This window comes from Podarcis raffonei, chromosome 4, assembly GCF_027172205.1.
Source record: "Podarcis raffonei isolate rPodRaf1 chromosome 4, rPodRaf1.pri, whole genome shotgun sequence".
Lineage (NCBI taxonomy): Eukaryota > Metazoa > Chordata > Lepidosauria > Squamata > Lacertidae > Podarcis > Podarcis raffonei.
Genome location: NC_070605.1, coordinates 10,744,727 through 10,761,007, shown reverse-complemented (window position 1 = coordinate 10,761,007; position 16,281 = coordinate 10,744,727). Strand labels below are relative to the sequence as shown.

Genomic DNA, 16,281 nt, shown 5'->3' with positions numbered 1-16,281 from the left:
AGGCAGTTGTTTCCCAAACCCAAGATCCTTCTGGAGACGCCAGCTATTGAACCCGGGACCTTCAGGATACCACTCTGCTAGAGGCTCCCTGTCTCAGAAGGTAAGAGGCAAAAGGATCCCAAGGCACGGACGCTTGCAAGCGTGAGCGGCAGACACTCCTACGTTGGCTGTGTGACCAACAGGGCACCTGCAAAAAGGTTGGCCATAGCTGTGTCATATCATCTTCAGAATCAGGATGTGGCAACCATGCTTTTAGCTGCAGACAGAATATTCAAAAGCAGGTTGGTTGAAACTAATGGCATGCCTCACTGAAGTGTTTAATCTACTAAAATAGGAAGGGAAATGGCATTGGACACCAAATAAGTCGATATTTTAGCAGGAAATGCTATGGAATGCCTAGATTCCACACATGTGCACATGATATGTACAGTGGTACCTCGGGTTAAGTACTTAATTCGTTCCGGAGGTCCGGTCTTAACCGGAAACTGTTCTTAACCTGAAGCACCACTTTAGCTAATGGGGCCTCCTCCTGCCGCTGGAGCACAATTTCTGTTCTCATCCTGAAGCAAAGTTCTTAACCCGAGGTACTATTTCTGGGTTAGCGGAGTCTGTAAGCTGAAGCTTCTGTAACCTGAAGTGTCTGTAACCCGAGGTACCACTGTATTTAATTTACTGGATTTGCTGCCAGAAGATGATCTCTACTCTGCATCAGAGGCTACTGTATTATCCATTTCGCTGTTGTTTAGTTTAACTTGTTTGTTTTTATCCTGTAAGCATCCCTCGGAACTGCTGGTGCGTCTTATAGAGCGAAAAATACGGTATGTTATAGTATTCTGTTCTCTCTCTCCCTCAAACAACCTTTCCACTCCCCATTATTCACATTATTCAGTAATCTTACAAACCTATGCTTTTGAATTATGGTGCTGGAGGAGACTCTTGAGAGTCCCATGGACTGCAAGAAGATCAAACCTCTCCATTCTGAAGGAAATCAGCCCTGAGTGCTCACTGGAAGGACAGATCCTGAAGGTGAGGCTCCAAGACTTTGGCCACCTCATGAGAAGAGAAGACTCCCCGGAAAAGACCCTGATGTTGGGAAAGATGGAGGGCACAAGGAGAAGGGGACGACAGAGGACGAGATGGTTGGACAGTGTTCTCCAAGCTACCAGCATGAGTTTGACCAAACTGCGGGAGGCAGTAGAAGACAGGAGTGCCTCGCGTGCTCTTGTCCAGGGGGTCACAAAGAGTCGGACACGACTAAATGACTAAACAACAACAATTTAATTTAATGAAGCTGGAAAGGAAAAAAGGAGGGGGAGGAAAGCAAAAAGACAGCTGAAACCTTGAAGTTAGTACTCTGGAATCTGAAGTACTGATATCCAAACACATGATGTTACTTCTCAAGAATTAGGAACATTCTCACAATGCTAGAGTTTTTAACACTGGACCGTAAACTATGTTTACATGGTGCTGAAGATCCCACAAGCTAGAACTATTTTTAGGAATTATTCTGAATATTCGTTCACCTCCCCAGATACTAAACAACTACTAACTGGACAGTATTTCTTCCTTCTGACAGCACCCAGAGTTCTAACCTTGGGTTTAGAAAATGCCGCAGGCTGAAAACCACAAGGGCACGATCTTAACTGTGGATGACTCCCGCTTTGTACCTTGGACAGATTCCAGCACGGGTGACGGAGTTTTTGCCCATTCAAGGTTCTCCCACTATATCAGTCGGACACAGAACATAATGCTTCCTGACTAACCCTTCGTAGGGTGGATTGCTGAAAGCAAGGGGAATTAAAACAAAGAACTGCAGTCCAGCTGATAATAGTGTGGGGGAAGAAATGCCTTCCAGGATGAAGAGGAACCAAAGGAACAGTGGCCAGAGAGAGAGGGGACGACGACTGCTGAATAGCCAAGGGAGCATCTAGTCCAGAATCCTGCTTCCAGCAGTGCCTAGCCAGCTGTTTCCAGGAAGCCCCAAAGCAGGGCATGAATGCAAAATTCTCCACCCTCCCACAACAATAGGTAAGGTAAAGGGACCCCTGACCATTAGGTCCAGTCGTGGCCGACTCTGGGGTTGTGGCGCTCATCTCGCTTTACTGGCCGAGGGAGCCGGCGTACAGCTTCCGGGTCATGTGGCCAGCATGACTAAGCCGCTTCTGGTGAACCAGAGCAGCACACGGAAACACCGTTTACCTTCCCGCCGGAGCGGTACCTATTTATCTACTTGCACTTTGACGTGCTTTCAAACTGCTAGCTTGGCAGGAGCAGGGACCGAGCAACGGGAGCCCACCCCGTCGCGGGGATTCGAACCGCCGACCTTCTGATTGGCAAGTCCTAGGCTCTGTGTTTTAACCCCCCGCGCACGCCCCCACAACAATAGCCAAAGGTTAAATAAATGTCATGGCTGATGGCAAATGATGGATCAATTCTCTATGAATCCTCTTTTCTAAAGCTGTCGAACGTAACACCAAGCACAACATCCCGCAGCATCAATTCCGTAAGTTAATTATGCACTGTGTGAAGAATCTTCTTTTGTTCAACCAGCAATTTCACTGGATGATCCCAAGAGACTTTTTCCAACACCATGCAGTCTGTCACGTCCCCATATCTGTCATTTCCCCCCTCTAAACTAAAAGCTCCAAATGCTAAGTTTAGCCTTTCCTCTTGAGGAAACGGTTCAAAATCCTTTGGTTATCCCTTTTCTGCGTCTTTTCCAGCTCTGTATCACCCTAAGTGAGACAAGGCAACCGTAACTACCGTATTTTGCGCCCCATAGGACGCACCGGCCCATAAGGCGCACCTAGTTTTTTGGGGGGGAAATAAAGAAAAAAAATTATTCCCCCCCCGGGGTGCGGGGCTGGGTCAGGGGAAGCCCGAGCTTCCCCCGACCCCAGCCCCCAGAACAGGCTGCTCTGCGCAAGCCATGGGAGCCCTCCCGCGGCTTGCGCAGAGCTACCTGAAGCCCCACGCGACTGCTGAGCGCGCCGGGGCTTCGGGATAAGAGGCAGCTCTGCGCAAGCCGAGGCAGCCCTCCCACGGCTTGCGCGGAGCTACCCGAAGCCACGGCGCGACTGCCCAGCGCGCCGGGGCTTCGGGATAAGAGGCAGCTCTGCGCAAGCCAGGGGAGGGCTCCTGCGGCTTGCGCAGTTTCCTGAAGCCTGCATTCGCCCCATAGGACGCACACACATTTCCCCTTCATTTTTGGAGGGGGAAAAGTGCGTCTTATAGGGCGAAAAATATGGTACATAAAACATTCCAAATGCAGCTAATTCACAGAGGCAGAATTATACCGGCAGGTCATTTTCAGTCCCTTTCTTAGCAATTCCTTTCGCTGAAGTTGCTGTTTGTGGAGCAGTGAGCTATCAATGAGAAGCCCAAAAAATTATTTCCTGGGTAATCACAACCAGTTCACACCATATATATGTGTGTGTGTGTAATTAGCTGTTTTTGCTGCTATGCACATCACTTCTGAACTCTCTTATATTGAACTCTGTTTGTTATCATGTTGCCCATTCACCCAGTTTGGAGAGATGCTTTTGGAGATGTCCAGTCAGCTTGAGTTTCCCCATCCTGAAACCAAACCTTGCTACCTTGCCACTCATTCCCAACTTGATACCAAATAAATGGTCTCAATGTAATCCTTGGGAGACCTTGCTCTCTACTTCCTTCCATTGTAAAAACTGCCTGTTTATGTATACCCTCTGCTTCCTGTTGGTTAACCCATTACTTACAAGAAAAGACCCGTCCTTTTATCCCATGATTTACAAGCGTACTCAGAAGGCTTTGGTGACAGACTCTGTCAGAATCCTCTGAAATTCCATGTTTAACGAATTGCTCCATCTACACTCAGGAGTAGGCAACCTAAGGCCCAGGGGCCGGATGCTGCCCAATTGTCTTCTCAATTCGGCCTGCGGACGGTCCAGGAACCAGAGTGTTTTTACATGAGCAGAATGTGTGCTTTTATTTAAAATGCATCTCTGGGTTATTTGTGGGGCCTGCCTGGTGTTTTTACATGACTAGAATGTGTCCCTTTATTTGAAATGCATTTCTGGGTTATTTGTGGGGCCTGCCTGGTGTTTTTACATGAGTAGAATGTGAACTTTTATTTAAAATGCATCTCTGGGTTATTTGTGGGGCCTGCCTGGTGTTTTTACATGAGCAGAATGTGAGCTTTTATTTAAAATGCATCTCTGGGTTATTTGTGGGACCTGCCTGGTGTTTTTACATGAGTAGAATGTGAACTTTTATTTAAAATGCATCTCTGGGTTATTTGTGGGGCCTGCCTGGTGTTTTTACATGAGCAGAATGTGAGCTTTTATTTAAAACGCATCTCTGGGTTATTTGTGGGGCATAGGAATTCGTTCATTATTTTCTTCAAAATATAGTCTGGCCCCCCACATGGTCTGAGGGACGGTGGACTGGCCCACGGCTGAAAAAGGTTGCTGACCCCTAACTACACACTTGCTGACATGCTGAATTAATTCTAAAAGCTTGGAAAGGCAAGGCTTCCCTCTGCAGAAGCCATGCTGATCCTTCCTCAGCAACGCTTCTTCTTCTCTATCAGGGGCTGGGAATATTTTGCAGGGTCACGTCTACCAGTGGTGCATGGGGGCAGCCAAAGGGGGGAAATGGGTAGAGCAATGGGCTTTGTACAGTGGGCTACATTCCAGCCACACAAAAACCAGAAGTTTCAACACACACCTCAGGCAAGCAAGAGACATTATCACAATATTTACTGTTGTATTTAAACCCACCTTTCCTCTAAGGAATTCAAAGCAGCATACAGTGGTACCTCGGGTTAAGTACTTAATTCTTTCCGGAGGTCCGTTCTTAACTTGAAACTGTTCTTAACCTGAAGCACCACTTTTGCTAATGGGGCCTCCTGCTGCCGCTGCGTCGCCGGAGCACAATTTCTGTTCTCATCCTGAAGCAGAGTTCTTAACCCGAGGTAATATTTCTGGCTTAGCAGAGTCTGAAACCTGAAGCGTATGTAACCCGAGGTACCACTGTACATGGCTCTCCTCTTCCCCATTTTATCCTCACAACAAACCTGTGAGGTGGGTTAGGCTGGGAGACTGACTGGTCCAGGGTCACCCACGGAGTTTACTGGTGGCTGAGTGGGGGATTTGAACCCTGGTCTCACAGGTCCTAGCCTGACCCTCTAACCACTCCACAAACTGCTTAAGAATGTGTTTCAGTCAGGCAAAACACTTGAGGAAAATGTGAAGCAGGGCGAGTGAAGGATGTGGCTCAGAAACCCTGTTCTATATGTTGAATATCTCAAGTTTAAATAATGCCTTCCCAAGACAGATGTTAACAGATGTGTCATGTTCATCAATTTGGCCCCCGAGTATCTTTTTAGGGAGTGCTGTTACAATGGCCAATTTCAAGGCCTCTAACAAGGAGGCTGATTTTAACGACAGGTTGCGTATTTTTATCAGAAGATCAACCATTTCACGTTTGAGTCCTTATAAGAATTATTGGGTGTAATTGTTCTTCTTGCACCTGATAGCATCTCTAACACACCTAACTCTTCAGACTTGGGATGCTTGAATAGCTCAACGTTTATTCTCCAGGTACCTGCTCAGATCTCTGTAAATGCCAAGTGACATCAGCCCAGATTACTCTAGGACAGACTTGTGCGGCTGAGTCACAAAGACCCAACGCTGTCATTTTACCAGCAGAATGGCATGTCGGCTTAGAATCACAAGAACAATAACACTCTGTTGAGTGGAGCAGCCTTCAGAGAATAGGGCAGGGGTCAAAATTTCCCCAGCCACAAAGGGTCTGAATTCAGGCACGTGGCAGCATGCAACAGCTGCGGTTACAGCAACCACATTCCTACTCTTTTTACTAGCAAACCATATCAAATGCCGCCTCTGCAGTATGTCGTGTGGGGTTCTAGCTAAAGCTATGATGATGTAGCCTCACTAAAGGTTTCTTGGATTTTCCAAGCATCTGTTCTGCAAATCTCCTCCTCCAGCCTTGCTCGCTGTCTCCCACATACCCAATGGTCTGAAGTTTCATTGCTTCACGGTGGGTTCGTAGCTGAAGATGGCACATTCATATTGATTTTTTAAACTGTATTTTACTAATTTTATTACATTGCATTCTACTGCATTGCAATTTGAATTCGATGAATTCAACAATAAAATACAATATTTAAGAAACAAAAGAAGCAACAAAAACCATCTAGCACAGTGCACTGCAATTGCCACAAGAGGCAAGTGATCTGCCAAGACCCTCACCAATTTTCAAACGGTCCATGGGGAAAAGAAGTCTGGGAACCACTGACCTAGTCTGAGGGAATGCAAGAATCCTTACGGTTCATGAAGAGCGACTGCTGGTTCAGACTACGCTTTCCCTAGGCTGTTGGCCATGGTTGGGCAAAGGGGAATAGTAGAAATAATGATCTGACAATTCAGACCAAAACTTGTGATGTGGCTTCCAGGACTGTGGGAGAGGCCGCTAACCTGCAAGGGTCTAGCAACACAGATCCTGTACAGCTACTGTACTTTCCACAATGGCAAAACTGCACAAAAGCTTCCCTAGGGATTTGCACCAATATTCAGCTGTTCTAAACTTTAATCAACGCCACCTGGTATTCATTTACATGTCTCAATTCTGTATTAGAACTGCAAGTAAAATCTGGATACAGCAAAGCATAAAATAATTCAATCTGGACAGGGTCTGAATTTTAAGTCCCTTTTTAGGAATGGGCTTGAAAATTGTGCATGGACACAGCTTGAACTGCTAAACGAATTAAGGTGAGCCACTAAGAAGTCCAAAATGGCAATTTAGGTCCTCTGGGCCTAAATTCCCTGACCCTAAATGTTTTCAAAAGATGGTGCAAATGCAACTTATTAAATAGTCCAAGTATTTCTTATATAAAGGCTGGCATCTAACACCATTGCTACATTATACTAATTTACTTATTAGACTACAACCAATCAGAAACGGCAGGCAATATTTTTACATAATTTACAGTTATATATTGCACACATTGGATTTCAGTCTTTGTGTCTGGTAACGAAGGTGGCTGTTTTTTATAGGGTAGCTTTAGCAATTAAAGGGTTTGATACTTTACCGGCATTAACTAGGCTACAGATCTTGATGAGACTATAACTAGTAACCTATTATAAGAAGAGTACATAATTCTTATAAATGTTGATTGCTTGTTTGACCAGAACAAAGTGTGCTTTTGTCCATGGACCCCTTTGGGGTCAAAGTGGTGCAGCACAGAGTGCATGGCAGCAATCCTGTACAAATGTAACCGGGAGTAAGTCTTATTGAACCCAATGGGGCTTGCTTCCGAGTAGACAAACAGGATTGTACAGTAAGGGTGTGAGGCCTCAGCCACGCCACAAACTCAGAAGCTGACCACAGGCATGCCACCTTCCACACTATGGGAATTTTAATGCTAGCCTACCTCGGAGGGTTTCTTAATGAGGCTGTGTTAAGTGTTTTAAACAATTCCATCTGTGCCGTAAATTGCAATGAGCAAAACACGTATTGCATTATGACTTGTTGGACATGTGTGAAGGTAGGGCCTGTATGGTGAAATGGCTCTAACGTAGGAGAGGCAGCGAATCTCTACTCCCTCTTGGAAGATCGCCAATGGTGGATGCTCACCAATCCAGTATTATGGTATAGTATGCCACCCTGCAAACTGAAAGGGCAGGTTATATATTTTAAAATAAACCAGTAATGAAGAGGCAGAGGGCAAACGGTACTTTGCTGGTCACCTACCACCAAGACACACACAGCAGTAAATGGCAACCATGAGAGAAAGTAAAAAAAAAAAAAAAAGTTTACTGCGTGACCCCAAACTTGTACTGCCCCAGGTAATTATGGGTGAAGGTTGTGCTTTTAAGGTAGGGATTGGGAACAGGATCTCGATCCCAATCTGGCCAATGCTCCAGATTCTTATCTCCCCCATGGGGCAAGTTTAATTAAGAGGGCCACCTATTCCTCAATCATCTAATGTCACAATGTCAGGTAATCTAATTTTACCCTGAGCACAGCAGTTTCAGGCTCCCACAATCAGCTGCCATACATCCGATCCTATCTTGCACAGTAAAGAAATTTCCACATGTGGCCCTGAATACAATTCTTAGAACGCAAGTCGCTAGGAGTTACAGACTGTACAGTACTTAAATATGAAATCAGAGTTGCGTCATATTTTCAACAAAGCCCTTTCTCCTTGAAAAAGTTATCTAAGCAGGGTGTGATTCAGTACGCCAGTGGCTTTCAACCATTGCACCCTGGAGTGCCATGAATGATGGTCGGGGTGCCGCGGGCAACTCTGGCCTCCGTCCCTCTTTCCTTCCCTCCCTCCTCTGATGCCCTCTCGCCTCTCAAAGGCTTGTGCGGTCGTTTCTTGCAGAAGCTGGCCAGGCGGTGCTGGTTGCCAGGAGCTGAAGGGTAAGCAGGCAAGTGGGTGAGGGAGCCCAGCTCTTGCTGTTGGGAATGGATGGGCAAGGCAGGCAGGTGTCACACTGGGCTTTCTTGTGCTTGCCGTGTGCAATGCCTGCCTGGGAGCTGAGTGTCTGGCACCAAAGGGGAGTCTTTCCACCATGCAAGCCCATGGCACCTGCTGCCACCATTGCTGCCTCATGTTCATCTTTGGCCAGTCTCCGTCGGGTCACTGAGGCTGGGGGCATCTTCTCAGGCCCCTGTGGGGTGGCGTGAAGAGGCACCTCTCTTTGGGGTGGGGGCCCCCCTCAGAGACCAGGGGCAGCAGCTGCCCAGAGGACTCCCAAGGAAAGGGGATAGAAGAGGCTGAGGGAACACTCCACAGGGGAGGTTGCTTGAAAAGGGGTGAGGGGCTGGCGGCTCTGCAGACAAGGGGTGACATAGCTGGGTTTTTGAGGCTCGGAGGGCATTTCTCTACAGGGGAGCTGCAGAAAGAATATAGCTGGTCAAGGGAGCCTTGGACTCAAGAAGGTTGAAAACCTCCAATAGTGTTAAGGGAATCTGTGCAGAGGCCCCTGAATGACTCCTAATAGTTGCGACTGTTGGCTGCCCTGGCCTCTGGGCGGATCCATTTAGTTTTTGAAGTGAATTTATGCAAAGAGTGGGGTGGGGAAAAGCAAAATTAAGAAGGGAACCATACAAGCAGGACGTGTTCATCAGGTTAAAAACTTGCACCCTGGGATTAAGTAGGTTTAAGGAAATGCACTAACAAAGGCAGGGCTCTGGTATCGTTTACTTCATTGCTTGCTCAAATTATAAACTGTCCTATCGCCCAAATCAGGTGAACTGCAATCAGCATATTGGGAAATGCATCTGCAGCAGAAACTGTGTTTCACATCGCTGTTTGGAGGCAATTCATGGTTAGTGTGGACCAAAGCTTCCCCAATTGGAGCAGAACAGCAAACTTTGACTAGGATAAACCAGGCATGAGATGAGGGAATCCACACACATGGGGAGAGGAGGGAGTGTGTGAGCCTGAAGGGAATTCCAGACCATTATTTGACAACTAACTGCCATGACATCCTTTCCTTAGGGAATGCGAAGGGATGCATATGAAGTTGACAAACACTTAAAAGGGAGATGCTAATTTCCATCTGCTCCAGCACTCTGTCCGAAAGAGTAAAGTCATAGGCTCTTGAGCATCTCTGTATGTAGGGACAGCAATGCTTTGCCCTTTGGAAAATACCCCCGAGACATCCTTCCGATAAATGAAACTGAAATGAATTTTGCCTCCGCTGCAGAATATCATCTGGGACTTATGAAAGGCTGACTCATCTACCACACAACAGCACGAGAGAGTATCACAAAGTGTTGTGCTCCATGGGGATCCTTGGGGTCTCTAACGGTTAGATCACAACTAAGCGGCAACAAGTGACCTCAAGCGCACAGCCTTATTTAAGAACTAAGGTGCCAGGAAGGATCAGACCAGTGTCTCCAAAATTCAGCATTCTTGCGATTCAACAATCTCAAATCTTAGTTATGCAAATGCATAAACTAAGATATGAAACCAGCGTTGAGTTACAGGGAAACTAAGAAAGCTGAACAAGCCATGTACCAGGGGTCATTAATGTGGTGCCCTCCACATATTGGACTACACCTCCCAACAGCTCCAGCCAGCACGGTCAATGGCCAAGGATGATGGGACTTGAAATCCAACATTATGAGGACACCGTGCCGACTACCCTTGCCATTCACTGTCAAGTTTGTAATAAACCATTATGCATTTGGTGGTCCAGCAGTGGTCCACCTCAGACCGTGCTCCCCTTTCTAACCTATCCTGATTTCTGCTGAAGGCAGCATCCTATTCTCTGGGTGTTGCCAGCGCATCAGATTCTTCTGTGCGTTGTTCAGAATGGTTTTGGGAATCTGGTTTTTTGTTGTTGTTGCTGTGGTTCTGGGTGGTTTTAAGCAGGCATTAGTTTTGATTAGGCATCTAGAAGCTGTCAGCAGGCGAAAGCAGTCACACCCTGGGAATGGCTTCCAATGGCAGGTTATACCAGGTGATGGTATCGGATGGGTCTCAAACCCTCAGTACATTGAGGACTTCCTTTGCATGCAAAAACAGGCTCTGGCAGATTGAGTAGACAAGACTAACAGTGGGTCCATCCGTCAAGAGGGCAGTTTCTGCATGTGCTGTAGAGGGAAGAGAGGGGCAGATGGGGCTCGTCCACCTGGGAAGCAAGCCCACCTAGGAGAAATAAAACTCTGATCCTAAACCTCTGCTGCCTTGTGGGATATCTTCAGGAAAAGAAAAGGCTAAGGAATAAACCCTACACAAATCCAGAGTCCCTAAGACAGTTGGATGGCGCCTTGTACACCTTCCGGCAACTCCCGCAGCCAAGCTGGTGCCAAATGTCTTGCTCTGCTTTCCTTTTGACCACATCAGCGAGGTCTGGGCAGCTCAGGACCTCCAGAAACACTGCCCAGTGCCCCAGGGAGATCATTTTGGTGTTGATAACACAGCGGTTTGACTTCACCCCTGGATACGCACTCCACTGTCTCTTGAGACAGATGCCAAAAACAACAAGTCCGATCGCGTCTTAGCTTATGCTTTAGATGGTGACTTGTCACCCAGAGTATTTTTATTATTATTATTTAAAAAGGCAAGCTATTGATCCCTAAAACAGATAAACAACAAGATGTGCCACCCTTTAAAACATTTCCTTCCTGAAGTATTATCTGTGAAGTGGCACTAGACAACATTCAGGGTATTAAAACAAAAGCAACCAGCGGAGAATCTACACTGCAAAATGTTTCTCTTACCACTATCTGGCAGGACACCCCAGCCAAATTCTATAGGGTGGGGTGGCTGACTTAGAACGTTTCTAAAACGTCCCCTTGGCCATCTGCATAGGATACCACTAAGGCTGGGGAACTTGTGGTGTTCAGGTGCTGCTGGACTCCAAAACTCCACCAGCCCCAGCTGCTGTGGCCAACCGTAGTTCAGCAACACCTGAGAGCCACAGGTTCCTCACACCTGCAAAAAGGCATCCCTATTCCATCCCCTACAAGCTCCATCCAGGTGTGGTGAGCTAAGTGGAAGGTTAAAACCGTGTTTATGGAAGACAATCTTACTCGGCTACAAGTGATCGCCAAAGAAGAAGACCCTCTTATTCCAACAGGCTTTTGGGAACTGACTGCTTTTAATGAAAGTGCTGGCGCTGTGCTGTTTTTATCGTAATGATCTGTAGGTTTTTAATATATCTGCTATCCATCAATGTTTAATTGTTTCTTAATGTCCCCTCCTATTGTTTTAGCTGTTCTTATTTTATCTGTAAGCCACCTTGAGCCCTGGGGAGGCAATTCCTGTGATCCTTCATCCAAGGATCACAGGATGGTTTGCAATTTTTCAATTAGGAATAATCGCACCTCGGATTAACCTCCCTGGGATAAGTATATAATTATGATACCCACAGTGGGGTAGCCATCAGGCACCAAGGTGTTTTGTGCGGTTTCTCTCCAACCTAATAATCTAACATAACCCTAATCGGAAGGGGAAGAATAATTTGCAAAGGGTCCTTTTTGCTACTTCCCCATGCAAAATGCATGCATGGCACAACTATCTGACACAGAGTGACTCTATTAAATCAATCAGATCCAATGTGGTGCGGAAGTCAGAGGGTCAGACTAGGACCTGGGAAAGATGGGACTTCAAACCAGCCTAACCTACCTTGCAGGGATGTTGTGGGGATTCATTTATTTATAATTGCCTTGCCCAAGGCAAATTTGCAATGAAGAGAAGGAAAAACACTTTTGAGATCCCTGGAGGAGGGGGGGGGAGGAAGGGCAGGATGCAAATGCAGCAAATACATACACATTATTATAATAGGCTGGTGCCCTGCCGGTTTATTGCAATTATTGGCACGGTTTTAACTGATTTTTATATATGCGCATATATAATATATATACATGCACATGGTTTGAATTCTACTTCCTTCTTTTCCCCCGTTACCTATTTCATGTTTGCATTCTTACATTGCAAACCGCCCTGCGTGACCTTCGGATGAGGGGCGGCGTGCGAATTTAATAAAATAAAATCCCCGCGTATGGTGGTTTTTGCAGCCATAGTTTTCCCACTCCCGCCCCATCTACGCATTTAGAGGTCCTTTTCTGGAAGCCGCCTCTTATCCCTAAGGACCCGGGGGCCAAAATTACGGTTAAGGGAATGATAATAATCCTAATTATTTTACACTGGGGGGGGGGGCGGTGCTCACGAGCTTCCCAAATCACGCCTCCCACCCTCCGACCCCCAACCCTTGAGGGGATGTCGGGGAAGAGAAGCGGATCCGTCAATTCCCCCCCCAGCCGCCCGTTAAGGAGGCCGCGCTGGAGCGTCTCCGCCGCGCACGTCTGAACGCGCCGACCCGCGTCGACTCACAGAACTCGGCGATGTAGTGGGAGACGACGTAGTTCTCCTCGCACCAGTCCAGGGTGGAGGTGGGCTTCCCCCAGTAGCCCTCGCGGTCGCCGGCGGGAGCCATGGCGCTGCGTGACGCCGGGCGAGGCGGGATGAGGGGGAGAGAGAGAGAGAGAGGCGGCCGGCGGGCTCGAGGGAAGGAGGGCGGCGGGGTTAAAAAGAAGAAGGAGGGCGGCCGCCGCTCCCCGGATGGGCCGTCCGCCGAGCTGGCCCCGCCCTCGCCGGCGGCGAGAGAGGCCCGCCTCGCAAGGAGGAGAAGGAGGCCCGCTCCTCCTCCTCCTCCTCTAAAGCGGGGCCCGGCCTCCGCGTCGCCATGGAGACGGGCTGAGGCCTGCGCACTCCGCCGCGCCTTCAGCGCCGACGGGGCCGCCGACCTCACGGCTAATGGCCACGGAGGCCTCACTACGTCGACCTCCTGACTGGGAAGGAGGAGGGGGGTAGAATAGAGGCACTGAAAGAACTAAAAATGATAATAGTGAGGGTAATAATAATAATAATAATAATAATTAATAATAGGCCGAGCAGGGGGAAGCGGGGGCTGGGCGAGGGCCTGCTTATTGACAGAGGGCTCTGGAGGCAGAGAAAGAACTAATAATGATAATAATAGTGAGGGTGATAATATTAATTAATAATAGGCCAAGGGGGGGAGGGGGGCTGCCCAAATCTTCAAAGCAGGCGGAATCGAAATTACACAACTTCACATAGAAACAGAAATCGTGAGGCGGCGGCGCAGCAGCAACGGGAGGCCCCATTAGCTAAAGTGGTGCTTCAGGTTAAGTACAGTTTCAGGTTAAGAACGGACCTCCAGAAAGAATTAAGTTCTTAACCCGAGGTGCCACTGTATAAGCACTGACAACTGGGAAACACTGGCCTGCGAGGGCTCCAGTCGGAGAACAGCCTTTACAAAAAGTGTCATGGGCTTTGAAGACACTCGAACTCAGGACGCAAGGGAGAAATGTGCGAAGAGGAAGGCAGGCTTGGCAAATCCACACCGTGATCAACTCCCACCCGGAAACCAATGTCCCCACTGTGGAAGGACGTGTGGATCCAGAATTGGCCTCCACAGTCACTTACGGACTCATTGTTAAAACCGTGTTTATGGAAGATAATCTTACTCGGCTGCGAGGGATCACCAAAGAAGAAGGGGGTGGGGCTAGGCCTGCTTATTGACAGGGGGCTCTGGAGGCAGAGAAATAAATAATAATAATGATGATAGTAATAATAATAAAAGGTTGGGAGGGGGGGCTGGGCGAGGGTCTGTGTGGCCACCTACCAGCTTATGGTGAGGTGGAGACTGCAGCCTTTAGGGGATCATGAGGAGAACTTTTGAAAGCGGTGCTGCTGGAACTTGTAGTGCCTTTTTTCTATAAGCATACGGTAGTTTTACTGATTTCCAATACGTAACAACAATTACAATCTACAGAAGATGCTGTTAAGGTGCTACACTCAATATGCCAGCAAATTTGGAAAACTCAGCAGTGGCCAGAAGATTGGAGAAGATCAGTCTACATCCCAATCCCAAAGAAGGGCAGTGCCAAAGAATGCTCCAACTACCGCACAATTGCACTCATTTCACACGCTAGCAAGGTTATGCTTAAAATTCTACAAGGAAGGCTCAAACAGTATGTGGATCGAGAACTCCCAGAAGTGCAAGCTGGATTTAGAAGAGGCAGAGGAACCAGAGACCAAATTGCAAACATGCGCTGGATTATGGAAAAAGCTAGAGAGTTCCAGAAAGACATCTACTTCTGCTTCATTGACTATGCAAAAGCCTTTGACTGTGTCGACCACAGCAAACTATGGCAAGTTCTTAAAGAAATGGGAGTGCCTGATCACCTCATCTGTCTCCTGAGAAATCTCTATGTGGGACAAGAAGCTACAGTTAGAACTGGATATGGAACAACTGATTGGTTCAAAATTGGGAAAGGCGTACGACAAGGCTGTATTTTGTCTCCCTGCTTATTTAATTTATACGCAGAATACATCATGCGAAAGGCTGGGCTGGATGAATCCCAAGCTGGAATTAAGATTGCCGGAAGAAATATCAACAACCTCAGATATGCAGATGACACAACCTTGATGGCAGAAAGTGAGGAGGAATTAAAGAACCTTTTAATGAGGGTGAAAGAGGAGAGCGCAAAATATGGTCTGAGGCTCAACATCAAAAAAACGAAGATCATGGCCACTGGTCCCATCACCTCCTGGCAAATAGAAGGGGAAGAAATGGAGGCAGTGAGAGATTTTACTTTCTTGGGCTCCATGATCACTGCAGATGGTGACAGCAGCCACGAAATTAAAAGACGCCTGCTTCTTGGGAGAAGGGCAATGACAGGCCTAGACAGCATCTTGAGAAGTAGAGACGTCACCTTGCCAACAAAGGTCCGTATAGTTAAAGCCATGGTTTTCCCAGTAGTGATGTATGGAAGTGAGAGCTGGACCATAAAGAAGGCTGATCGCCGAAGAATTGATGCTTTTGAATTATGGTGCTGGAGAAGACTCTTGAGAGTCCCATGGACTGCAAGAAGATCAAACGCATCCATTCTTAATGAAATCAGCCCTGAGTGCTCACTGGAAGGACAGATCGTGAAGCTGAGGCTCCAGTACTTTGGCCACCTCATGAGAAGAGAAGACTCCCTGGAGAAGACACTGATGCTGGGAAAGATGGAGGGCACAAGGAGAAGGGGGCGACAGAGGATGAGATGGTTGGATAGTGTTCTCGAAGCCACAAACATGAGTCTGACCAAACTGCGGGAGGTAGTGGAGGACAGAGGTGCCTGGCGTGCTCTGGTCCATGGGGTCACGAAGAGTCGGACACGACTAAACGACTAAACAACAACAACAAAATGGCATGTTGTTTGTAGTTCTTGAACTACCCTGAGATCTGTGGGTATAGGGCGGTATACCCATTGTAGTAGTAGTAGTAGTAATAATAATAATAATAATAATAATAATAATAACAATAATAATAATAATGCAATAATTACACAGAAAAGAAAAATGAAAGGACAACATCCCAATGTTCCCTGCTCCAGGCTAGATCAGTCTATTTAAATGTGCCAAAGCTCAGTCTGTGACTTCAGTAGCAGCTGTCCTTAAGGTTTATCAGTAAAGTCCTTTGTAAAAGGACGCCGTGTTTCAACAAAATTGTCTACATCATTTGCATTATTCAATATACAGTGGTGCCCCGCAAGATGAAAAACTCGCTAGACGAAAGGGTTTTTCCGTTTTTGAGTTGCTTCGCAAGACAAATTTCCCTATGGGCTTGCTTCGCAAGACGAAAAAAATTTTGGTTTTCAATTTGTGTGGTGGGTGGCTGGGGGAACAGTTGAGGAGGGGTTTGCAAGAATCTGGGAGCTTGTGTGTGTGTGTTTTTAATTTTTATG

The 16,281-nt window shown here is 47.2% G+C and overlaps 1 protein-coding gene across 3 annotated transcripts in view; it reads right to left on the bottom strand.

Moving 5' to 3' along the window:
* The window catches only part of ACER3 (alkaline ceramidase 3), a 46,380-nt gene extending 33,228 nt beyond the window's left edge, over positions 1–13,152 (bottom strand). The window contains exons 1-2 of one of the 3 annotated variants that reach the window (XM_053385457.1): positions 12,860–12,931; positions 12,152–12,243 (exon numbers count right to left, since the gene is read on the bottom strand). Coding sequence is in view for 2 of the 3 variants with exons in the window: in XM_053385456.1 (XP_053241431.1) it covers positions 12,860–12,962 (103 nt within the window). In the remaining variant the exon portion in view is untranslated. Of the gene's footprint in view, positions 1–12,151; positions 12,244–12,859 lie in introns of all 3 variants that reach the window. The other 2 variants (XM_053385456.1, XM_053385455.1) reach the window with 2 other exon arrangements.
* Positions 13,153–16,281: the final 3,129 nt, after the last annotated feature.